The 25,465-nt window shown below is 46.1% G+C and overlaps 1 protein-coding gene across 1 annotated transcript in view; it reads right to left on the bottom strand.

Moving 5' to 3' along the window:
• The window catches only part of LOC120913235 (complement C4-B-like), a 198,284-nt gene that overhangs the window by 161,019 nt on the left and 11,800 nt on the right, over positions 1-25,465 (bottom strand). Inside the window, exons 3-5 of the mRNA XM_040323048.1 lie at positions 19,254-19,437; positions 16,073-16,143; positions 8,025-8,113 (exon numbers count right to left, since the gene is read on the bottom strand). Coding sequence (XP_040178982.1) covers positions 8,025-8,113; positions 16,073-16,143; positions 19,254-19,437 — 344 coding nt within the window. The remainder of the gene's footprint in view (positions 1-8,024; positions 8,114-16,072; positions 16,144-19,253; positions 19,438-25,465) is intronic.

The following is a 25,465-nucleotide window of genomic DNA, read 5'->3' as shown; positions in this document are numbered from 1 at the left end:
CGCCACCCTGAAACATATAGGCCTAGGCGAAAAAATGAGATACTGGATAGCGGCGATATACTCTAACCCGACGGCGAGAGTGAGAACAAATGGCATTCTCTCAGAGCCATTTGCCATTACAAATGGAACCAGACAGGGCTGCCCCCTCTCGCCCCTGTTGTTTGCGCTCTCGCTAGAACCCTTTTTGAACCACGTGCGGTTAAACACGGGAATTAAGGGGGTGGAGGTAGATAAAGCACAATACAAAGTCTCGGCATACGCTGACGACCTACTGTTCTCGTTGACGGAGCCGGGGACATCCTTACCGAATTTGATGGCGGAATTTGAGCGATACGGGGAACTGTCGAACCTCAAAATAAACTTGAGCAAATCGGTGGCGATGGGCTTGCATGTAACACAGCAACAACTTTCCCACCTTCGGAGCAAATTCCGTTTAAAGTGGACAGAAGAGGCGCTGACCTATTTGGGAACTCGCATCCCACCCAGACTATCTCAAGTGTACAAACTGAACTTCCCCCCTCTCCTTAAGACCATTCAGGGACTACTGACGACATGGACTAAGGGGCTACACTCATGGTTTGGGAGGTGTAGCATACTGAAAATGACGATTTTGCCCAAATTTCTATACCTTCTACAAGCCCTCCCGATACTCATTCCAGCAGACTACTTTAAGCAAGTATACACGACTTTCAAAACGTTCCTCTGGGGGGGAAAACATCCCAGGATACATAAGAAAATTCTCTCCCTACCCAAACGACTGGGGGGCATAGCGATGACGGACGTCCGGGCCTACTATTATGCGGCGCAACTGGGCCGACTTGTCGACTGGTGCCGCCATGGAGACGTCAAACTTTGGCCTGGATTGGAACAGGCCCAATGTGATATCCCCCTACAACGAGCCCCCTGGTGTCACACCGTTATGCGAGGAGACATCAGGCGACACCCGCTAATAGGAAACACCATCGCGGTATGCGCGCGGATAATGACAAGGACAAACCTGAGCTCCCGAACCTCGCCATTACGCCCTGTGCTGGGTAACCCACTCTTCGAACCGGGCATAAGAGATGGGAAATTTAAAGCCCTGAAGGCGTTAGGCCTTTACCAGGTGTCCCATTTCAGCGAAGCGGGAAGATGGAAGACGAGGGCGGAGCTAATGGACCCGGGGGGAACCTACCGCTTAGATTTTTTAAGGACTGAGCAGCTGTCCCATTTTCTTGAAACTATGACACCCCCTCCCCCTGCGACGAGTCAACCTCTCACGGTACTAGAGGAATGGTGCTCAGATACGGGGGTCCTGCCACATACACTATCCCTTGCACACGAGCTGGTAATTATGCCAGGGACGGGTCACCGTCTCCCGTACTTCGCTGAGTGGGAACGATCGCTGAACTGTACATTCTCCGAAAAGAAAAGGGAAAAAATTCTCACACACATAAATCCTCCATATGCACCAGAATACAGGAGACTAACTACAAGATCCTAACCGGCTGGTATAGGACCCCAGACTTGCTACATAAGATCTTCCCTGCGACGTCGGACAGATGTTGGCGTTGCATGGAAGACAAGGGCACACTGTTACACGTGTTCTGGTCCTGTCCCCGACTCCGGAACTTTTGGACCGAAGTAAGGCGGATAACGCAACAGTTTACGGACCGTGAGGTCCCTGATGATCCGGCATTCTTCCTTCTCCACGCGACTGACGCCCCCACGCGGGTGTACAAGAAATCGGTAGTTCGCCATTTGTTAGATGCCGCCAAGGCCTGCATTCCGATCCGCTGGAAGTCAACGCTCCCGCCGACTGTTGCCATGTGGTTGCAGAAAATAGACGAAATCAATAAAATGGAAGATCTCATCCTAACGAGTCAGGACAGACAGGAGGCCTACACAGATACCTGGCGTATCTGGAATATTTTTAAATACTCCGATGAAGGGGTAGCCTTCAGGGGCGGAAGTGCCTCAACCTGAACTCCTTGATTTCGTCTGTGGTATGCTATCTGCAGTAGTCGCGGGAGGTGACACAGTAATAACGCCCTTCCTGGTGGCGAACGTGAGGCGATGACCGTAATCAACACCCCCCCCCCACATACCTACCCCCCCCCCTCTCCTTTCAGCTCCCCTCCATCTCCCTTTCCTTTGCCTGTATTTTCTAGGAGAGTGCTCGCTCTCTACATCTACCTCTATTCACCCTCTCTGCTCCTATTTTCTATATAAACCTGAAAAGTCAGGGGATCGGGCCCGTGGGACCACGGTGAATCGTTTGATTTTGAATAAACGGGTTGAGACACACATGCAGAAGAGAGGGAATATAAAGAGTGGGGAGGGCGGCGCCGTGAGGCGTGCAGCCATGTCCTCATAAAGATGGACGAATAGTCGACCCCTCCACTGTGATGATTAATATTACCCTATATTGTTTGAACTGTTCGGTTTTTTTTTTTTACATCTGTACTGTGTACCTTGATGTTTATCCCATTTACCGTACTGATGTTTGTAATGACGCGGTGGTTCCCATGGACCCCCTTTTTTCCCTGTTTATAAATAAAGAATTTAAAAAAATAAAATAAAATGCTGGTGAGCACTGTTCTTGAGTGTTTATCAGCATTTTTTTGTTTTGACGTTAGAACGTTTTTACAGCTGAAAAACTCCTCTCAGAACCCGCTAGTTTTGGGGTTTTTTTAATGCCAAAAAACACTCCAGACAAAAACTGCTGATAACAGCCTATAGGGCAGATCCACAAAGAAATAGATGGGCGCAGCGTATGTGAGATACGCTACGCCGCTGTAACTTACTTTTGGCCGGTTCGAATCCCCAAAGAATTTGCGCCCCCACGCCGAATGAACTGCGCATGCTCCGTTTCTAAATTTCCCGCCGTGCATTGCGCTAAATGACGTCGCAACGACGTCATTTTTTTTTAACTTAGACGTGAATTACGTCCATCCCGATTCACGGACGACTTGCGCAAAAAAAATAAAAAATTCAAAATAAACGCGGGAACGACGGCCATACTTAACATGGCAGGTCTAACTATACGCAACGAAATACCAGCTTTAACTATACGCCGGAAAAAGCCGACTAGAGACACTTAAAAAAAATGCGCCGGCCGCTTGTACATTCGTGGATCGTCGGAAATAGCTAATTTGCATACCCGTCGCGGAAAACTACGTGAACGCCACCCAGCGGACGCCAAAGTATTGCATCTTAGATCCGAAGGCGTATGAAGCCGTACACCTGTCGGATCTAACCCAGATGCCGTCGTATCTTGGTTTGAGGATTCAAACCAAAGATATGACGCAGGTAATTTGAAAGTACGCCGGTGTATCAGTAGATACGCCGGCGTACTCGCTCTGTGGATCTGCCCCTATGTGTGCATGGACACATAGGATAACATGAAGGAGATCAGTGACAGTGTCACTAGGCAGAACGGGGAGATGTTTGCCCGGATTCACGGAGGACTTGGGCCGACGTATCTCAAAGCGGTCCTCCACCCTAAAGTGGAGTCCCGCTGATCGGAACCCTCCCCCCCTCCGGTGTCACATTTGACACCTTTCAGGGGGGAGGGGGGTGCAGACACCTGTCTAAAGACAGGTATTTGCACCCACTTCCGGCCACACGCTACGGGCGAAAGACGGGCATTCCGTCACATCCCGTCTGTCGCCCGTTGTGTGCTGGGAACACTCGGCTCCCAGCACACAGCGTGTGAGCCAATCGGCGGGCGCAGCGCGACTCGCGCATGCGCCGTAGGGAACCGGGCAGTGAAGCCGCAGCGCTTCACTTCCTGGTTCCCTCACCGTGGATGGAGGGGGGAGCAGCAGGGTGACGAGCGATCGGCTCATCCTCTGCTGCGATCACCGCTGGACTCCAGGACAGGTAAGTGTCCTTATATTAAAAGTCAGCAGCTGCAGTATTTGTAGCTGCTAGCTTTTAATATATTGTTTTAGTGGCACATCCGCTTCAAGATACGCCGCGTAAGTGCAAATATGCGCCGTCGTATCTGTGCGCCGGACCTACAAACTAAGATACGCCTAAAAATAGGCTTCATCCCGCCGACGTAACTTGCCTACGCCGGCGTAGCGTGGGCGCATATTTAGGCTGGACGCATGGTGCCGCTCCCATTGACCAGCCATTCAAATATGCAAATGAGGAAAATACGGCGATTCAAGAACGTACGTGCGCCCGACGCAGGCTACGAGAGGTGCGCAAAAGTTGTACGTCCGGCGTAAAGTTAAGCCCCATAAAGGAGGTGTAACCCAGCAGCAGACATGCAAAGGTCTGCACCAAGGAATACGAGCCGGCGTATTTTACGTATTTTACGTTGGACGTGAGTCTGGCTGGGCGTAGGATACGTTCATGGCGTAGGCAGTGATCCGGCGTATCTTAGGCAGTTGTCCCGACGTGGTTGTGAGCATGCGCAGGGGGATGCGTCCACGGCACGACGCATGCAGAGTTCATTAAATGTATTTGTCTGGCGCTCGGACCATCATTTGCATGGGGTCACGCCTCATTTGCATGGGTTTAAATGGGTAAAGCCCACTTCCACCTACGCCGGCCTGCGCCTTCGAAATCTACGCCACGCCGACGCAGCGTGGGGAGCAATAGCTTGCTGAATGCAGTGCTTGCCTCTCTGCGCTGCGTTGGCGTAGCACACAGGGGGATGCGCTGCGGCGGCGTAATGTGCACCTGCTGTCTGTGAATCCGGGCCGTTGTGTTTACACTAACATCTCCCCTTTCGAAAACACGGAAAGTAAAAAATTTGGAAATTCAAAAAATTCGGCAATTCGGATTTTCGAATTTTAACCCCTTCCATACAGGGCACTTATACACCTTCCTGCCCAGACCAATTTTCAGCTTTCAGCGCTGTTGCATTTTGAATGACAATTGCGCGGTCATGCTACACTGTACCCAAACTAAATTTTTATCATTTTGTTCCCACAATTAGAGCTTTCTATTGGTGGTATTTGATCACCTCTGGGATTTTTATTTTCTGCTAAAAAAATAAAAAAATCACCGAAAATTTTGAAGGAAAAAAAAGTATTTTTTTTTCAGTTACAAAACATTGTAAATAAGTAAGTTTTCTCTTTCACTGATGGGCACTGATAAGGCAGCACTGATGAGGTGGCACTGATAAGGTGGCATTGATGGGCACTGATGATGGGCACTAATATGCGGCACTGATAGGCGTCACGGATGGGCACGGATTAGGCAAAACGGATGGGCACGGATAGGCGGCATGGATGGGCACTGATAGGCGGCATGGATGGGCACTGATAGGCAACATGGATGGGCACTGATAGGTGGCACGGATGGGCACTGATAGGTGGCACAGATGGGCATGTATGGGCACTGATAGGTGGCACGGATGGGCATAGATGGGCACTGATAGGTCGCACTAATGTACTGTAATGTGTTGTACTAATAGATGCCAATCAGTGCCAAACAATAATGCCTGCCAATCAGTGATGCCCATTGTGGGCACTGATTGGCATCCATTGTGGGCACTGATTGGCATCCATTATTAATTTCTGATTGTCATCCCTGTTGGTCTAGGGTGTCATACCTGTGGTGGGCATCCCTGGTGGTCTAGTGGCATCTCTGGTGGTCCAGTGTGGGCATCCTCGGGGGGACTGCGCTGATAATCGATCAGCACAAACCCCCCCCCCTGTAAGAGGAGCAGCTGATCGTCTCTCCTCTACTCGCGTCTTACAAACGCGAGTGAGGAAAAGCCGATTACCGGCTTTTCCTGTTTACATAGTGATCAGCCGTGATTGGACACAGCTGATCACGTGGTCTTTACCGTCTCCGTCAGAGACTCTTTACCTAGATCGGTGTTGCAGGGTGTCAGACTGACACCCCGCAACAACGATCGCCACGATGCGTGCCCCCGGGGGCGCGCAGTGGCTCAATATCCTGAAGACGTCATGTGACGTCTGGTCAGGTTATTGAAACCACTTTGCCGCCGTCATTTTGTAATAGGGCGGGCGGCAAGTGGTTAAAGAACAACCAAAAAATGTATTAAAACGAAAACGCACAAATTTTTCAGCGGTGTACATGTCTACTCAACACATTGTTACAATACATGTAAGGGAAGCTGTTTTACCTGCCGAAGGATTTATATTTCTGTCCATTCAGTATTGAGATAAATGCAGATCATCCAAAGGAGGACAGCCTATTTCTATGCTACACTTTAAGACTGTAGATGGGATACAGTGGTGTTACTCCTCCCCCTCCCTTTCCGTGATCAGCAACAACTGATGAGGTTATCCTTCTGCTCACTCTGCTCTCTTCTCCTATCAGAATGTTCTTTTATCAGGACATTTGGTGGGAACACACATAATTGGTCCTGCCCCTCCCTCTCCCAGTCCACTATAAACCAGATCGCAAGAGGCTTTTATTCTATATATATATTATTAGGAGACATAAGGGCCCATGGGACGTCAGCCCTATACAAAAACTGTAATATCGGTTTGGGGGATGGGATCATTCAAACCCAGGGTCCTAGAACTGCAAATCAGCAATGGTAAAGTGCTAGTATATTCCGTTACACCACTTGCAGCTAGACATGTGCACTGCTGAAAATTTGTTCATTTTCATTTTATTAATTTTTTGTATGTTTGCTTTTTTTGGGAAATTCAGGAATGTCAACAATACCGAATTTGGAAATCTGAAAATTCAGAATTCGGGAATTTGAAAATTCGGAAATTTGAAAATTCGGAAATTCGGAATTGGGAAATTCTAAAATTCTGAATTGGGAATTGGGAATTTTCTAATTTCTAATTTTCTAATTTCCGATTTTCCAATTTTTTAATTTCCAAATTTAAAATTTTCAAAAAAATAATTATTTCCGAAATAAACATTTCAGAATTTCCAAAATCTCGAATTTTTAAATTTCCAAATTTCTGAAATTCTGAATTTCCGAAATTCCGAAATTCAGAAAATTCGAAAATTTGGAAATTTGTAAAATTCGGATTTCGGAAATTCAGAAATTCGAAAATTCGGATATTTGAAAATTCTAAAATTCGGAAATGGGAAATTCTAAAATTCGGAATTCGGAAATTCTAAAATTCGGAATTCGGAAATTCTAAAATTTCCGAATTCTGAATTAAAAAATTCAGAATTTTCAAATTTTCAATTTTCGCATTTTTTTAATTCTGAACTTTCTGATTTTCGAATTCTGAATTTGCGTATTTTCTAATTTTCTAATTTCCAATTTTCCAATTTCCGATATTCAAATTTTTGAATTTCCAAATTTACAATTTTTAAAAAAAATTAATTTCCAAAATAAAAATGTAAAAATTTCAGAAATTTTGAATTTCCAAAATCATGAATTTAAAAATGTCAAAATTTCCGAAATTCCGAATTTCCGAAATTTGGAAATTCTAAAATTTGGAAATTTGAAAATTTGGAAATTTGAAAATTCAGAATTGGAAAATTCTAAAATTCGGAATTTGAAAATTCGGAAATTAAAATATTCGGAAATTCGGAAATTTCTGAATGAATTTGTCAAAATTTGTTAAACGAATTCGGAACTAAACAAATTGCACATGTCTACTTGCAACTACAGGTAAGCTTATAATAAGGCTAACCTGTAGGTACTGTGAATATCTTATAAACGTGCACTGTTCAGGAAATATTCAGAGCGCAGGCAGCCAATGACATCACCAGCGCATGCGCTCTGCAGGTCCGACTTACATAACTGGACCTCCAGAACCTGTGCCGGAAACGTTAGTGACATCATCGCGCCCCAGCCACTCATGTAGCCGGAGGCCGTGAACCCGGAAGACAGACCGGGGGAAAATGTCAGCCCTCTCAGCGGTGACCTTGCAATGCTTGAGGGCTTCGTTCTAAGGTAAGTTTCTCATAATGTGCTAGTGTGCGATGCATACTAGCACATTATGACATTGCCTTCCAGGGAAATGTTGTTGTTTTTTTTTTTTTGTTGTTTGTTTTTTTAACCACCTGCGGTTTACTACAACTTACAGTTTAGTACAACTAACATTGCAGGAATATTGCAGAGAACATATAGAACTTACTTTGAAATATCCGGAATCACAAGTTTTTCAGTCACAACTGAGGACTTGGAGAACTTCTGGATCTTACTCACTTGCAAACCTTCCGCGTTCTGTAAAAAGAAAATGCAGATATGAATTCATAAGGTAGAAGCCAGTCTAATGCTGAAACCTGTTAAGAGGCTTATTTCAAGCTGAATTCCAGGCACAGATATCTTTATGGAGCACCCTGGGGTTGAGTCAGGGGGCTCCTCACCAAATTCCCTGTCAGGGGTTAGGTAGCTACCATAGTGAAATTGTTAGAGATCCATTAATTTCTCCCTTTTCTCTTCTACCACGAGGTGGCCGGGTACTTGGTGGTACTAGATATGAGGACAACCCAAGGTCCTAATTACTAGGAACAGACGATCACTCTGTACTCCCCTGACAGAACGGGGATCTGTTTGTTTACAGTGACAGATCCCCATTCTGCCTCTCTGTGGAGCGATTGCGGATGGCTGCCGGCCACGCACATCAGCTCTCATCGCCGTGTATCTGGCAGACGCACGCTTGCTATAGCTGTTAAAGGGGCCGACGTACAGCTACGGCAATTTGCGGGAACGAGCCGACCTGCCACAGTATAATGATATAATGATGGCGGCTGGTCGGCAAGTGGTTAAGTGGCTTAATTTATTTTTATAGTTTTGCAGTCTGTACTTTCACCCAATTGTATTGTGCTTAACCACTTAAGCCCCGGACCTTTAGGCAGCTAAATGCCCAGGCCAGGTTTTGCAATTCGGCACTGCGTCGCTTTAACAGACAATTACGCGGTCGTGCGACGTGGCTCCCAAACAAAATTGACGTCCTTTTTTCCCCACAAATAGAGCTTTCTTTTGGTGGTATTTGATCACCCCTGCGGTTTAAATTTTTTGCGCTATAAACAAAAATCGAGCAACAATTTTGAAAAAAATGCAATATTTTTTACTTTTTGCTGTAATAAATATCCCCCAAAAACATATATACATTTTTTTTTCCCTCAGTTTAGGCCGATACGTATTCTTCTACCTATTTTTGGTAAAAAAAATCGCAATAAGCGTTATTCGATTGGTTTGCGCAAAATTTATAGCGTTTACAAAATAGGGGATATTTTTATTGCATTTTTATTAATTTTTTTTTTTTTACTACTAATGGCAGCGATCAGCGATTTTTTTCGTGGCTGCGACATTATGGCGGACACTTCGGACAATTTTGACACATTTTTGGGACAATTGTCATTTTCACATCAACAAATGCATTTAAATTGCATTGTTTATTGTGAAAATGACAGTTGCAGTTTGGGAGTTAACCACAGGTGGCGCTGTAGGAGTTAGTGTTCACCTAGTGTGTGTTTACAACTGTAGGGGGGTGTGGCTGTAGGTCTGACGTCATCGATTGTGTCTCCCCTATAAAGGGGATGACACGATCGAAGCACGGGGAAGCCATGTTTACATACGGCTCTCCCCGTTCATCAGCTCCAGGGAGCGGTCGCGACGGAGCGGCTATAAACGAATAGCCGCGCCGTCATCCCGGATCGCTCCCCGCGGGAATCCGACCGCCGCATGTAGCGGGGGGGGGTCCCGATCGGACCCCCCACCCGCTAGAAGGCAAGGACGTACCTGTACGCCCATTTGCCTGTACGTGCCATTCTGTGGACGTACATATATATGCGGCGGTCGGGAAGTGGTTAAAGAATATCTGCATAGGGCAACGTGCCTTAGGAATAAAAAAATGAGTTGAATTATTTTTAGTAAACTATTTTTGTGTTGGAGGCACTGTTAAACATCAATCAATTAAGTGATCGATATAGCTGATTTAAAAAATCGTTCAAACATCCTGACAAAGTTTGTTTTTTTCTTTTGTATTTCAAAGGCTGTTTTTTAAATGTGACCAGCAGCAGAGGACTAGAAGCTCCGCCCACCAATGTTTCCCTGCAGATGGGCTGGGAAAGAGCTGATATATTGTTTTAAAAAGCCAGATATCGGTTTGTAAAGGTAGCACTAACACCACTGAGCCTTGGCAGAGGGCTGAGCTGGGGGAGGGACCCAGCAGACTCCACCCACTACAGCAAACTACAGGGGGGCGGAGACAAGACTGGTCACCCTGCACAAGGAGAGAGAGCAGCATTGAGTGGTCTTTATTACAGGAAGTCTCATAATGGGTTACTGCACAGATCTGGAAAAAAACACACAAAGCATACCAAGATTCAAGGAAGAAGTCACATTACTCTTCTATTTAGACAATATTTGTTTATCCCAGAGTTAAACTTTTTCAGCTAGAGATTTAATTAAAGAGTAAGTGAACTTTAAAATAAAATACTTAGGGCCAGATTCACAGCCGAGATACGACGGAGTATCTCAGATACTCCGTCGTATCTCAGATACTCCGTCGTATCTCTCAGAGTATCTATGCGACTGATTCATAGAATCAGTTACGCATAGATAGCCAGAAGATCCGACATGTGTAATTGTTTTACACTGTCGGATCTTAGGATGCAGTACCGCGGCCGCCGCTGGGGGGAGTTTGCGTCGTAAACCAGCGTCGGGTATGCAAATTAGGAGTTACGGCGATCCACTACGGATTTTCGCGTTCGCTAAGTCGCCGCTAGTCTAGTTTCCCGTCGCAAAGTTAGTCGTCGTTTTTGGTGCCTTAACATTACACAGCAATCGTATTGCTGTAAAAAGTATGACCGTCGTTCCCGCGTCGAAGTTTAAAAATTAACGTCGTTTGCGTAAGCCGTCCGGGAATACGGTATTACGCTACGCGCGTCGCCGTTCGAAAAAATGACGTCACTGCGCGCAAAGCACGGCGGGAATTCCGAAACGGAGCATGCGCAGCAGGTCCGGCGCGGGAGCGCGCCTAATTTAAATGGCACACGCCCATATGAATTGGCCCGCCTTGCACCGGACGTATTTACGATACACCGCCGCAAGTTTCCAGGTAAGTGCTTTGTGGATCGGGCACTAAAACTGGAAACTTGCGGCGGTGTAACGTAAACGGGTTACGTTACACGGCCGCAAATGTATGTGAATCTGGCCCTTAGTCTTTAGTCTTTTTTGTCTCCCTTCCTTGACCTAGATCAGGGGTCTCCAAACTGCGGCCCGAGGGCCAGATGTGGCCCTTTGATAGCCTTTATCTGGCCCTTGGGGAACTATTCCTCCCACTGACACAAGCAATGGGGCACTATGTTTTCCACTGATACCAATGATGGGGCACTACTCCTCCTACTGACCACCAACCCTGAGGCCATATTTATTCTCACTGATGCTGGGCTCGGGACAGTTTCTACCCCTGCTGGCCTCAATCCGGCCCTCCCAAAGTCTAAAGAACTGTATACTGGCCCTTTGTTTGAAAAGTTTGGAGACCCCTGACCTAGATCAACCTATGCCTCCCTAAATGACAGTGATTAGGACTTGACAGTAGTAGAGAAGGCTATACCACCAGGGATGGACAACTACTTTTGAAGCAGAATGGTAATTTCTTTCCCCGAATAACATCACTGGTTATGAGCATTAAAAACACACGCTATGGGCCAGATTCACAAAGAGTTACGTTGGCGTATCAGTAGATACACCGACGTAACTCGCAATCTAAGCCCGTCGCATGTTTAAGTGTATGCTCAAACTGAGATACACTTAAACCTACCTAAGATAGGACGGCCTGCGCCGTCGTATCTTAGGGTGCAATATTTCTGCTGGCCGCTAGGTGGCGCTTACATTGAGTTCGGCGTAAAATATGCAAATTAGTAGATACGCCAATTCACGAACGTACGCTTGACCGCCGCAGTAAAGATACGCTGTTTCCGTAAGAGCTATGCCGGCGTAAAGATAAAGCTGCCCCCTAGGTGGCGTATCCTATGTTAAAGCGGTCCTCCACCCTAAAGTGGAGTCCCGCTGATCGGAACCCTCCCCCCCTCCGGTGTCACTTTTGACACCTTTCAGGGGGGAGGGGGGTGCAGACACCTGTCTAAAGACAGGTATTTGCACCCACTTCCGGCCACACGATACGGGCGAAAGACGGGCATTCCGTCACATCCCGTCTGTCGCCCGTTGTGTGCTGGGAACACTCGGCTCCCAGCACACAGCGTGTGAGCCAATCGGCGGGCGCAGCGCGACTCGCGCATGCGCCGTAGGGAACCGGGCAGTGAAGCCGCAGCGCTTCACTTCCTGGTTCCCTCAGCGTGGATGGCGGGGGGAGCAGCAGAGTGACGAGCGATCGCTCGTGCTCTGCTGCGATCGGCGCTGGACTCCAGGACAGGTAAGTGTCCTATTATTAAAAGTCAGCAGCTGCAGTATTTGTAGCTGCTGACTTTTAATACTTTGTTCCCATGGCACATCCGCTTTAAGTATGGCCGTCGTTCCCGCGTCAAAATGTTTAAATGTTACGTCGTTTGCGTAATTTGTCCGTGACTGGGGCTGGACGCCATTTACGTCCACGTCAAAACCAATGACGTCCTTGCGACGTCATTTAGAGCAATGCACGCCGGGATTTTTTAGGGACGGCGCATGCGAAGTTCGTTCGGTGCGGGGACGCGCTTCATTTAAATGAAACACACCCCCTACCCGCCGAATTTGAATTCCGTCGGGTGTCTTACGCTACACCGCCGCAACTTTACAGGCAAGTGCTTTGTGAATAAAGCACTTGCCTGAAAAACTTGCGGCGGCGTAACGTAAATCAAATACGTTACTCCCGCCCAAAAGTACGCCCATCTACGTGAATCTGGCCCTATGTGTCTATAATGACAGTCTATGGGGCCAAAAATGCACAATCCTGCCCCAAAAACCTCCAGTATGGCACTTCATTCTTCTATCATGTGCTAAAGAGCTGGTTACATGCTACTTATTACCCCAAAACAATGGGTATTTTATGAGAGCTTTGACAGAGCAACTGAGGGGCAAGTGTAGGTGAGGTGCAGGGTGGTGCAGCAGCAATAACACGCTCAGTCCCAGTGCGATGAAAGAACTCGAATTGAAGCAATGCAAAGACAGTTCACAAATCACCTGGTGGGAAGGCAGCCGAGCTGGGGACACTCACAGTTCCTGCAGTGTGTAGAGAGCAGGTTTCAGCTGAACTGACAGCGCTTGTGGAGAGGGGCATAATGCAGACTGGCTGTCTAGAACCCAAGCAGGCAGATGTCCAGAGAGGATGTGAACCCAATGCTTTCCCTCCTTGTCAGGAACTTTTCCCTGCCGCTACTTCTGTTCCTGCCAGATGGGGTACCTGTTCCTACTCTACCAACTCGCAAATGCAGGCCAAATTTGGGAGCCAGGTACCTAAATAGGCTCTGCCTGCCCCAGGATGGCTGCTAGAGTCACATAGGGTGGCAGCATCCAATTGGATGCTTCCCCAGTGACCCAGGAAACCATAGAGGAACTGTGTTCCTCCTGACTTCCTCTCCAACTGCAGTGCCGCTGCAGAAGAGCGCCACTGCAGTGGAGAAAGTAGAGTGCACCTACCTACATGAGAAAGTGAAGGTGAATATAAAGCTGGCCATAGATGGAGTGAATTTCTTTCCTGAAACCTGGGTTCTGTCCCTACCAGATGGGGTAACTGTCCCTACTCTAACAACTCACATTTTTCGCACACCAAACCTGGGAGCTGGGGTCTTTTATAGGCTTTGCCTGACCCAAGATGGCTGCCAGAGTCACATGGGACAGCAAGCATCCAATTGGATGCTTTCCCAGTGACCCTGGAAACCATAGAGGAAATGTGTTCCTCTTGAATTTCTCTCCAACTGCAGTGCCTCTGCAGAAGAGCACCACCTTCAGTGGGGAAAGTAGACTGCACCTGCCTACACGAGGAAATGGAAAAAGGTGAATATAAGGCCAGCTATAGAGGAAGTAAATATATTCCCTGCAACCACAGGTTGCAGGCAAGGAATTTGCTTGATTCCTCCATCAACACTGACAGTTCTCCAGGTGGGGAGGCAGGGGGAAGCCATCCTGACCAGGAGATCACAGTGATTTTTATTAGCAGCCATAACAGCTGCTAGCGATAATGGCCTATAAAATCCAGCAGGCTGGTTGTACCCCCAGTTCATCGATTGACTTGGGTACATTCAACTTGCCCATATATGATTTAAACTGTCTATGGCCAGTTTAAGTGGAATGGGGTGGGTGTAGTTTGGATAAGTAAGACTCTTTCACTTTGTCCAAATGGGCCAAGGGAAAAGTATTGCTGGACATACAGGGCCAGATTCAGGTAGAAGTGCGGCGGCGTAACGTATCGTAGATACGTTACACCGCCGCAAGTTTTCATCGCAAGTGCCTGATTCACAAAGCACTTGCGATGAAAACTACGCCGGCTGCCTCCGGCGTAAGTCCACGTAATTCAAAGGGGCGTGTGCCATTTAAATTAGGCGCGCTCCTGCGCCGGACCTACTGCGCATGCTCCCTTTTGAATTAACCACTGTGCTTTGCGCGACGTGACGTCATTTTTTCGAACGGCGACGTGCGTAGCGTATTTCCGTATTTCCGGACGTCTTACGCAAACGACATGAATTTTTAAATTTCGATGCGGGAACGACAGGCAAAAATTTATATAGCACATAAGTGTGCTGTGTAAAGTTAGGGCACCCAAAACGACGACTAACTTTGCGACGGGAAACTAGACTAGCAGCGACGTAGCGAACGCGAAAAACTGTCGTGGATCGTCGTAACTCCTAATTTGCATATCCGACGCTGGTTTACGACGCAAACTCCCCCCAGCGGCGGCCGCGGTATTGCATCCTAAGATCCGACAGTGTAAAACAATTACACCTGTCGGATCTAAGGGCTATCTATGCGTAACTGATTCTATGAATCAGTCGCATAGATACTCTGAGAGATACGATGGAGTATCTCCTTTGTGAATCTGGGCCACAAAGCTCACATTTCTTGCTGTGGATGGTCCAGTTGGGAACCAGCTCAACAGATTTCAATCTAAAAAGTTAGGTGAAAAATTCTCAGGCAAACATTGACGGAAGCCAATCAGAAACAGTCATTGGGCCAGATTCAGGTAGATCCGCGCAATATTTAAAGGGCAACAATTTTTGCTCTGCGCCCACGCAAATATTTTGATTTGCCCGCGATTCACGGAGCAGTAGCTCCGTAAATTGCGCGGGCGCTATGCTAATTAGCGCGGCGTAAGGGCGCCTAATGTAAATGATCCCGCCGGGGGCGGGAATCATTTAAATTAGGCACGCTCCCGCACCGAGCGAACAGCGCATGCTCCGTCGGGAAACTTTCCCGACGTGCATTGCGGCAAATGACGTCGCAATGACGTCATTTGCTTCTAAGTGAACGTGAATGGCGTCCAGCGCCATTCACGAATCACTTACGTAAACGACGTGAAATTTAAATTTCACGAGCGGGAAGGGCGGCTATACTTTAGCATTGGCTGCCCCTGCTATTAGCAGGAGCAACCTTGCGCTAAAGTCGCTGTACGGAAACTCCGTACCTTGCGTGCGCAGGGCCCGCGCAACTTTTGTGAATCGGTGGTAGTATGCAATTTGCATACTATAGGCCGATCACAATGGCCGCGCCCCCTAGCGGACAACGCAAGAATGCAGCCTGAGATATGAAGGCATAAGGAGGCTTATGCCTGTCATATCCTAGGCTGCAGTCCGCGTAGCGATGTTCCTGAATCAGGGGCATTCGCTACGCGGGAGCAAAACAGCTATTGCGCCGCGCAACCTATGGTTGCGCGGGCGCAATAGCCTCTTGAATCTGGGCCATTGTTTGGGTATTCTGACAGCTGCAGGAGCAGTGGCTGTCAGAATACAATAGCAGGCTCCTCCATCAATGCTATTTAACATGTTTGGTTAGCCTATCTTTGATCATCACCTTCTCTTGAATGTTTGGTGGAAATTGGAACCATCAATAAAGAATTGCTGTGGTGTGGGGGGTGTTGTGATTTGGCACTCAATCTTCAGGAACTTAAGTTTCTAGTAGCACAATAGAGCCCCCGGATGGATACATCTTTAGTGAAATCTCCAAATAAGTATACATTTTAGAAATCCTGCATACAGTAAGAGGACAGGGCCCTATTTTAATACTGTAGATAAAAGGATTACTCACAATCACTGAGCTGATGATGGATTCTTCTGTGGGTCTCATCATGTGGTCCAGTGTGAACACTCTGAAGTGAACTGCAGAGAATTTAAAGAAACGGGTATGAATGGTCAAACATATGAAATGTAGCAATATGGACTACCATTGCAACAAACAGCTATTCTCTGCCCTATGTGCATAGCATATTATCCCTCTAGTGTCCAGCATTACTGACATTATATTTGTCAGGCCAATCAAAGGGATTTGGGGATTTGTAGGCCAAGGAAAATATAATGACACCAGCAAGGGAGCTCATGAATGTTGCATCACTGGAGAGTAGGTGAGTGCACACCTTAGCTTAAAGCTGAATTCCAAAAATCCAGCCACTTTGTAAAAAAATACAGGCACATTATGAGTTAAAGCGGTAGTTCACCCCCCCCCGACACATTTTACCATCGAGACAGGCATTGTAGCGCGAGCTACAGTATGCCTGTCCCGATTTTTTTAACCCCGTACTCACCTTGTAGTCGTCCATCGTAGATTTCGGCTCCCGCGGGGAATGGGCGTGCCTATGGAGAGGGAGGATGATTGACGGCCGGCCCTGGCACGTCACTCTCTCCGAAGACAGCCGAAGTAGGTCTCGGCTCTTCACGGCGCCTGCGCACAGGCTATGCGCACGCGTCGTGAAGACCAAGCCTATTTCGGCTATTTCCGGAGAAGCGTGACGCGCCAGAGCCGGCCGTCAATCATCCTCCGTCTCCATAGGCACGCCCATTCCCCGGTATCTTCGATGGACGACTACAAGGTGAGTATGGGGCTAAAAAAAACGGGACAGGCATACTGTAGCTCGCGCTACAATGCCGGATTTTAAGGTAAAAGAAAAAAAAAATGTTTTTTTCCCGTCGATAGGGTGAACCCCCGCTTTAAGTAACTCGTTGCATGACATCTCCTGAACAACTATATTATTTACATTTGACAGGTTTATTGTTCTGCCAAAGAGAGACAACTCTGGCATTTGAGAGGAAAGAAGCACACAGAGCAGCTTTTTTGCTGTATTTCCAGGAGACCAAAGCTGATTCTTCTAAGCATTGCATATTCAACAGTAGAGTTGCGGCAGCTGCAATGGCCAACCCTCCCCTCTGCTGCCCATTCACAGAAGCCTTTGTATTTTTTTAATGTTTTCGTATAATACAAAGGCTTCTGTGATTTGGCAGGAGGAGGGGAGTGGCAAGCATAGCAGCTGCAGCGACGCTACTGTTGAAAATTTAGCGTTGGGCTTCCAAAAATTCAGTGATAGTTGTCTTCTGGGAATAATACAATCCTGTCAAATATAAATAATAGAGATGATTTCAGGAGATGTCATCCACCTCCTTGTAGTTTACTCATATTGTGTCTTCACTTTTTACAAAGAAGCTGGATTCCTGTTTCTAGGTTTAGGGGTAGATCCACGTACATCGGCGCATATATAGACCGGCGTAGCGCATCTCATTTACGTTACGCCGGCTCAACTTAGAGAGGCAAGTGCCGTATCCTCAGAGTATTTGCGCCCACGATGCGCCGGTGTAGAAAAATTACGTCGGTCGGAAAAACCTATTTTTCAGGCATATCTTGTTTTGGGGATACGGCGCATAGATACGACGGCGCATATTTACACTTACGCCGCGCATCTCGAGATACGCCGGCGTAAGTGCTTTGTGGATCTGCCCCTTAATCTTTAAGTTTGGGATAGAGTTGGGACGGGTTAGAAGCTCCATCATGTTTTCATTTATGTTCTCCATTTAGAAGATCTCCCCTCTCTTACTGGTTCTGTGACACCAGGACAAGAAATGAGGGGAACAGGGGTCACTGGGACAGGAAGGCACAGATAGCAAAGAAAGTCTGACTGGTCCAGCATTGGCATCCCTTGTGCTGAACCGGATTCTCTATAGCTCTGTGCTGCTCTCCGGTGTTCCTCTGCTGGGGAATGATGATTTAGGGTTTAACCACAAAAGGTATGAGGACTGATATACCTGAGGGCTGTAGTGATTAAAATGGAAGTTTTGTTGTATAAGGTTTTAAAATCATATGTCATCATTTTCTCTTAGATCTCATCCACATATTCTCCTGATGAAGAAAAATGATCATACGAAACGCGTCAAGCTATATTGTGGTACAAGTCTTTATATTGCGTTATGATATGGACTATTTAGGTTAACCCATTATTGTATGGCATGGTACCCATGTATGTTTTTAATATTTGTACAATAAACTTTGTATATTTTATAATTGTGTTTGTTTAATCGTGCCAGACTATGGGCTAGATCCACAAAGCCCGCCCTAACTTTGCGGCGGCGTAGTGTATCGTCTTTACACTACGCCGCCGTAAGTTAGCGAGGCAAGTACATGATTCACATAGTACTTGCCTGCTAAGTTACAGCGGCGTAGCCTAAAGCGGGCGGGCGTAAGGGCGCCTAATTCAAAATAGGCTGAGGGGCGTGTTTAATTTTGTTTGACCTGACGTGATTGACGTTTTTTTGGAACGGCGCATGCGCCGTCCACCTACATATCCCAGTGTGCATTGCGGCAACATACGCCGCACGGGCCTATTGGTTTCAACGTGGACGTAAATGACGTAAATCCCTATTCACGGACGACTTAAAATTTTCGAATTTCAACGCGGGAACGGCGGCCATACTTAACATTACTCTTCCAGCTATTTGATGGAATATCTTTAGGCCTGATAATGCGTTACGTAAACGGCGTATCTGTACTGCGTCGGCCGGGCGTACGTTCGTGAATAGGCGTATCTAGTAATTTACATATTCTACGCCGACCGCAATGGAAGCGCCACCTAAACGGTCAGCCTAAATATTGCACCCTAAGATAGGACGGCGCAAGCCGTCGTATCTTAGATAGGTTTAAGTGTATCTCTGTTTGAGAATACACTTAGGTTGGCGCAGATTCCGAGTTAGGTCGGCGTATCTACTGATACGCCGACCTAACTCTATGTGGACCTAGCCCTATATACGTATATGCCCTGGAAAGTCCCTTACTACAACAATTTGTGATCCTGGGTATGATATATGGGATGTGGCCATATTGTGACACAGATCCACTATCATAACATTTCTTTATGATGGAGTTAGATGCAATTTAGATAGATAGATAGATAGATAGATAGATAGATAGATAGATAGATAGATAGATAGATAGATAGATAGATAGATACCGTTTTCTTTGGGGTTGTACACGCTCTTGTCAGTCTGGATGAAGATGTAGCCTCTTTTGAAGGACACAGGTATGGACACCACGTTTGGTTTTGCTCCCAGGACGGCACTAGTCATAATCAGTTGGACATACCTGCTACTCCTTCGTTCATCCAACTTACATGTAGTGGCCCATCTGGGGGTAAGCTGAGGGGATAAAATAGAGAATATGCAGTCAACAGAGATGTACACGACACCAACAATCCTAAATAAACCATTCCCAAGGATAATTTCAGCATTGGATTGGAGGGACTCCCCAGGCACTATTTACATTCCTCAGTGCATATCATTCCCTATCTTCATTAAAGCGGAGGTTCACCCTCAATAGAGAATTTATCTAATTAAGACCGGCACACTGAATATATCTAAAGTCTGATGTTAAATTTTTTTTAAACCATTAAAGTACCTTTATTCTCCTCAGAATAACAGGCACTTCCGGGTATCGCTCCCGCGGGAGTGTCATTCAGTTAGACTCGATCGCATAGTCTCCTTGGAGCACAGCGTCATGCTTCCCAGGAGAGGAGTCATTAGCTGATTGAAAAGATGTTGCGCTTGTCGTCACAACGGGGCATGACCTTTTCAGTACGCCGTCCGTTGTGATGGCAACCGTGTAGTGTTGACGGCGCCGCTCGCCGTCAACACTGCACATGCATTCACCGTATTCACAAGTATTGCTTGTGGGCTTCAGAGTGCCCACAAGCAAGATGGAACCGTGCAGCAAAGAATTTTATAAATCATTGTTTGCGGCAGAATGTCCATGCGGAGGGCTAAGAATGTCAGAAACGTGAGTACAGTAACAAGTTTATTATGAGCGGCAGATGCACTTAAAAAAAATTAAAAAAATTCCCGCGGAACCCCCGCTTTAACTCATTCCTGACTGCAATATGTAAATTAACATTCTCAGACATGGTGAGAGCATGGTAACCTACGTTCTATTGTAGAACTAGGCAGCTGTTGGTGTTCCTAGTAATAAGCAGAGATGAGCCCGTTGTTCGAGTCGAACGTAAGTGCATTGGCGTCTTATTATTGGCCAAAGCAGGCACCTGACCTGCATGCTTTGGCCAATCACAGAGGGCTCTGCTGAGAGAGCTATAATTGGCTAGAGGCAGGGTGCCTTTGGCCAATCATGGCTCAGGGGGCTAGGTCCACGCCCCACACTATATAAAGCTGCTGCTTACACGCCGGTCGTATATAGTGTAATGAATGAAGAGAGATTAGGCAGCTTAGGCAGCGTGCAGGCAGTGTATTTGAGATATATATATATATATATACAGGGCTTTTTTTCAGGGGGAACTTGGGGGAACTCAGTTCCACCACCTCTGGCTCAGTCCCTTTGGTGCCTGCTCACCACAATCACTTGTAAACACAGAAGTCTGGTTTCTGTGTTTACAAGTGACAGCTCTGCACTCTGCGTGTAACCCCCTGAACTCTGCACTCTGTATGTAATGCAATCCTGGTATTTAATGCCCCTTTAAGACCCTTCTACTGTTTGTGAAATCTGAACGGGGTCGTGGTTGAGTTCCTGCACCTATTTTCTGAGAAAAAAAGCTCTGTATATATATATATATATATATGTATATATATATATATATATATATATATATATATATATATATATATATATATATATATAAAGCCTAGTATATACATATATTTATTTATTTATATTTATTTATATACTTTGGGGCAGATCCACAAAGATCTGCCCCGGCGCATCGTATCTGAGATACGCTACGCCGCCGTACCTTACCTGGCTTTGGTTCGAATCCATAAAGATTTTGCGCCGTAAGTTACGGCGGCGTAGTGTATCTCAAGCGGCGTAACGGCGCGGAATTCAAATTGGGCGGGTAGGGGGCGTGTTTCATTTAAATGAAGCGTGTCCCCGCGCCAAACGAACTGCGCATGCGCCGTCCCTAAATTTCCCGCCGTGCATTGCGCAAAATGACGTCGCAAGGACGTCATTGGTTTTGACCTGGACGTAAATTACGTCCATCCCGATTCACGAACGACTTACGCAAAAAAATAAATACATTTGAAATTATATGTGGGAACGACGGCCATACTTAACATTGAGTACGCCACGAAATAGCAGCTTTAACTATACGCCGAAAAAAGCCGACTAGAGACGACGTAAAGGAATGCGCCGGCCGCTCGTACGTTCGTGGATCGTCGGAAATAGCTAATTTGCATACTCGACGCGGAAAACGAAGGGAACGCCACCCAGAGGACGCCGAAGAATTGCATCTTAGATACGAAGGCGTACGAAGACGTACGCCTGTCGGATCTAACCCAGATGCCGTCGTATCTTGTTTTGAGGATTCAAAACAACGATACGACGCGGGAAATTTGAAAGTACGCCGGCGTATCAGTAGATACGCCGGCGTACTCTCTCTGTGGATCTACCCCTTTGAATTTAGTGTAGACTCTATATTCAGTCAGTACAGTCAGTGTAGTATATATAACACAGTGTATTGAAGTGGTTAAGGGGTTGTATGGTGTATGTGTAGCGCTTAGAATGATACAATAAATAATAAAATAAATGTATCAAAAATTAACATTAAAAAAATACTGTATAAATATGAAACAATTGTGAAAAATGTTCAGTGAAATCTCACAAAGATAGAATGTGAACTAAATAATGATAATAAGTCCATGTGTGACCATAAATGGCCAAAAACATTGTGTGTCATAAAATAGTCTGAAACCCAAACATTGAAGTGATGCAAAAATTAAGGTGACTTTGTATGTGCAGTAAAAGGACCCTCCACCGATAAGGATGCAGGCTTACCGCAACATATGGACTCAAAGAAATATATATCTCATATGAGTCAAACAAGCTTAAAGTGGAGGTTCACCCTATAAAAAATGTCTAACACTACATCCAGCACCCTGCTGCATATAAAATGACACTGACCGTTATTTTATTTCCCCCGTAGATATTGTTTAGCCGTGGAATTCACTGCGGCTTCCGGGTAGGGAATCCCGTGGGAGTGGGCGTTCCTATTGACATGCCAATCAATTGGCATGCTAAACGACGGCGCACACAGCGCGTCACGACTTCCCGAAGGAAGCTCGGGTCGGCTCGGCTCTATTTGACTCCCGTGGGATTCCCTACCCAGAAGCCGCGGTGAATTCCACGGCTAAACGATATCTACTGGGAAAAAAAATAACGGTCAGTGTCATTTTATATGCAGCAGGGTGCTGGATGTAGTGTTAGAAATGTTTTATAGGGTGAACCTCCACTTTAAGGACCGATGTAACCTCCAAAGGCGTCTTAAGAAACAATGGGTCGACCAATGGGACTTCAGCAGAGATGGATTCAACCAAGCAAAGAGTAGACAATAGCCCCAATGGCTTACAGCTTGCCCTCAGTGTGTTTAAATAGTAGAAGGATATGGAGAAGGAGAGAGGAGGCAACATAGCGTAATTCCATAAAAAATGGTAACGTTTAATAAGCAGTTGCACTTACATTTGATTGGAAGATACAGCGCATGTGCATGTATTTAGATGAGGTTGCAATGGAGTCCTCCCAGCGCGTCTGGGAAGTGGTTATGGGGAACCCTGCGCCAAAATAAAAAAAAATGCCATGGGGGCCCCCCCCAAAATCTATACCAGATGGTGTGCTGCATTTTATCGCAGCACACCACACTGCAATGTTGGGCAGAACAGCGCATCACGCTGGCTGACTATGCAGTGAATCAAGTGTACGTTTTCTACTCTGCAAATAAAGTTAATACAAAACAAAAAATGTAAAAAAAGGGAGCATTGGGATGCGATTAATCATGCATCTAGTAGGGCTCTGTGGGCGGGCAGGGTATCCCTCTTTTATTAGTGCTCATGGCTACCACTTATACCTTCTCTTATCAGGACACATCCACACCATGCTCTATCATGGCTACACCTCCCATTTCAGGTATATTCACTATAGTGTATTTTCTTATTATTTTATGGTGGTTTGATACACTTATTCTCACTTTCTTTGCTACCTTATACACTAAGGTGTCTCTTACGCTTTGACCTCCCTTATACACACAAGTTCCATTCTCTATGGTCTTTGTCTTCCACTAGCTCAGTTCATCACTCTGATTTATATTATTTCACAATATTTGTTACAGAAGCCCTCACGATCCACATTCAACATGGTAGCTGTGGAAAAGGCAATTACCAACTTACCAATCTGCATATTATTACTTCTAAATTGGGCGCCCCCTGCTGCCGATAAGCCGCCACTTCAGCTCCCGGGGAGAAGCTTTCCCAATCCCCCAATGCTTTTTATCAACTTTATCATTGTCTACATTGTTCTACCAATTAAAACAACAGGTAAGAGTGTTAGGACCACTGAGTTGTGTCCCCTCTCTTCCCTCCCTAATTAATTACCATTAATTAGCTATTTACTATTTATTCTAGGCAACCCCAGTCCCTAGCTGCTCCTGATGAGTGGAGACATTTCACGAAACGCGTCCAGCTTACATAAATTGTTGTCATGTCACAGTGATCAGTGATCATGTCTACTACCATGGGCTTGATGTTGTATGAATCATGAATTGCATTTTATTATATATCATGGTTTTATATAATTCTTGGCTATACTTCTGGTTTCATTGTCTATTATGTGTTGCAATGTTTATTGTGCTACTGTTAGAATATTATGTAATATTATATTATGCACAGTGAGGCATGCAGATGGACACCCTAGGCTTATACTCGAGTCAATACATTTTCCCATTTTTTTGTGGTAAAATTTGGTGGGTCGGCTTATACTCGAGTATATACGGTATATATCAAGGCCCGGATTCACAAAGCACTTACTCCGACGTATCTCGAGATACGCCGCGTAAGTCTAACTATGCGCCGTTGTATCTGTGCGCCGTGCCCACAATCTGAGATATGCCTAAAAATAGCCTTCCTACGACCAACGTAACTTGCCTACGCCGTCGTATCGTGGGCGCATATTTACGCTGGGCGCATTTGCCGCTCCCATTGATTTTCTATGCACATATTCAAATGAGGGAGATATGCCGATTCACGAACATACTTGCGCCCGGCGCATAATATACGCGGTTTGCGTATGTCGTACTTCCGGCGTAAAGTTATTATCCATATATGAGGCGCAACTCATGCTAAGGTATGGAGCAGGGAACAAAGTCGTCGTATTTTACGTCGTTTATGTAGTACGTGAATAGGGCTGGGCGTAGGTTACGTTCACGTCGTAGGCAGTGATCCGTTGTATCTTAGGGAGTAGTTCCGACATGATTCTGCGCATGCGCACTGGGATGCGTCCACAGGACGGCGCATGCGCCGTTCGTTTTAAGTACTTCTATGGCGCTTGGCCCATCATTTGCATTGGGGCCACGCCTCATTAGCATGGCTCACGCCCACTTCCACCTACGCTGGCTTCCTGAATACTTGCCTCTGTGCGCTGCGTCGGCGTAGCGTATATTAGATACGCTACGCCCGCATAAATATGCGCCGATGTATGTGAATCCGGGCCATAGTATTTTTGTCCATTTGTCAGCCATGATGTAAAATTATTTTGAAAGGCAATGCCAAGCTGCGGTTTCCAAAGCGAGTCCTTTCTTGTATTAAGAAAGGTATGTACTCCAGAGAGAGATATATAATTTTGCCCCCCTGTACAAATCATTAGTAAGACCTCATCTGGAATATGCAGTTCAGTTTTGGGCTCCAGTTCTCAAAAAGGATATCAGGGAACTGGAGAAAGTGCAGAGAAGGGCAACCAAACTGATAAGAGGCATGGAGGAGCTCAGCTATGAGGAAAGATTAGAAGAACTAAATGTATTCACTCTTGAGAAGAGGAGAATAAGGGGGGATATGATCAACATGTACAAATATATAAGGGATCCATATAGTGAACTTGGTGTTGAGTTTTTCACTTTACAGTCAACACAAAAGACAAGAGGGCACTATTTACGTCTAGAGGGAAAAAAGATTTAATCTCCAAATACGGAAAGGTTTCTTCACAGTAAGAGCTGTGAAAATGTGGAATAGACTCCCTCCAGAGGTGGTTCTGCCCAGCTCAGTAGATTGCTTTAAGAAAGGCCTGGATTCTTTCCTAAATGTACAGAATATAACTGGGTACTGACATTTATAGGTAAAGTTGATCCGGGGAAAATCCGATTGCCTCTCCGGGGATCAGGTAGGAATTTTTCCCCTGCTG

Source organism: Rana temporaria, chromosome 9, assembly GCF_905171775.1.
Source record: "Rana temporaria chromosome 9, aRanTem1.1, whole genome shotgun sequence".
NCBI lineage: Eukaryota > Metazoa > Chordata > Amphibia > Anura > Ranidae > Rana > Rana temporaria.
Note: the sequence above shows the minus strand (reverse complement) of the source record. Positions and strands in the feature narration are given on the sequence as shown.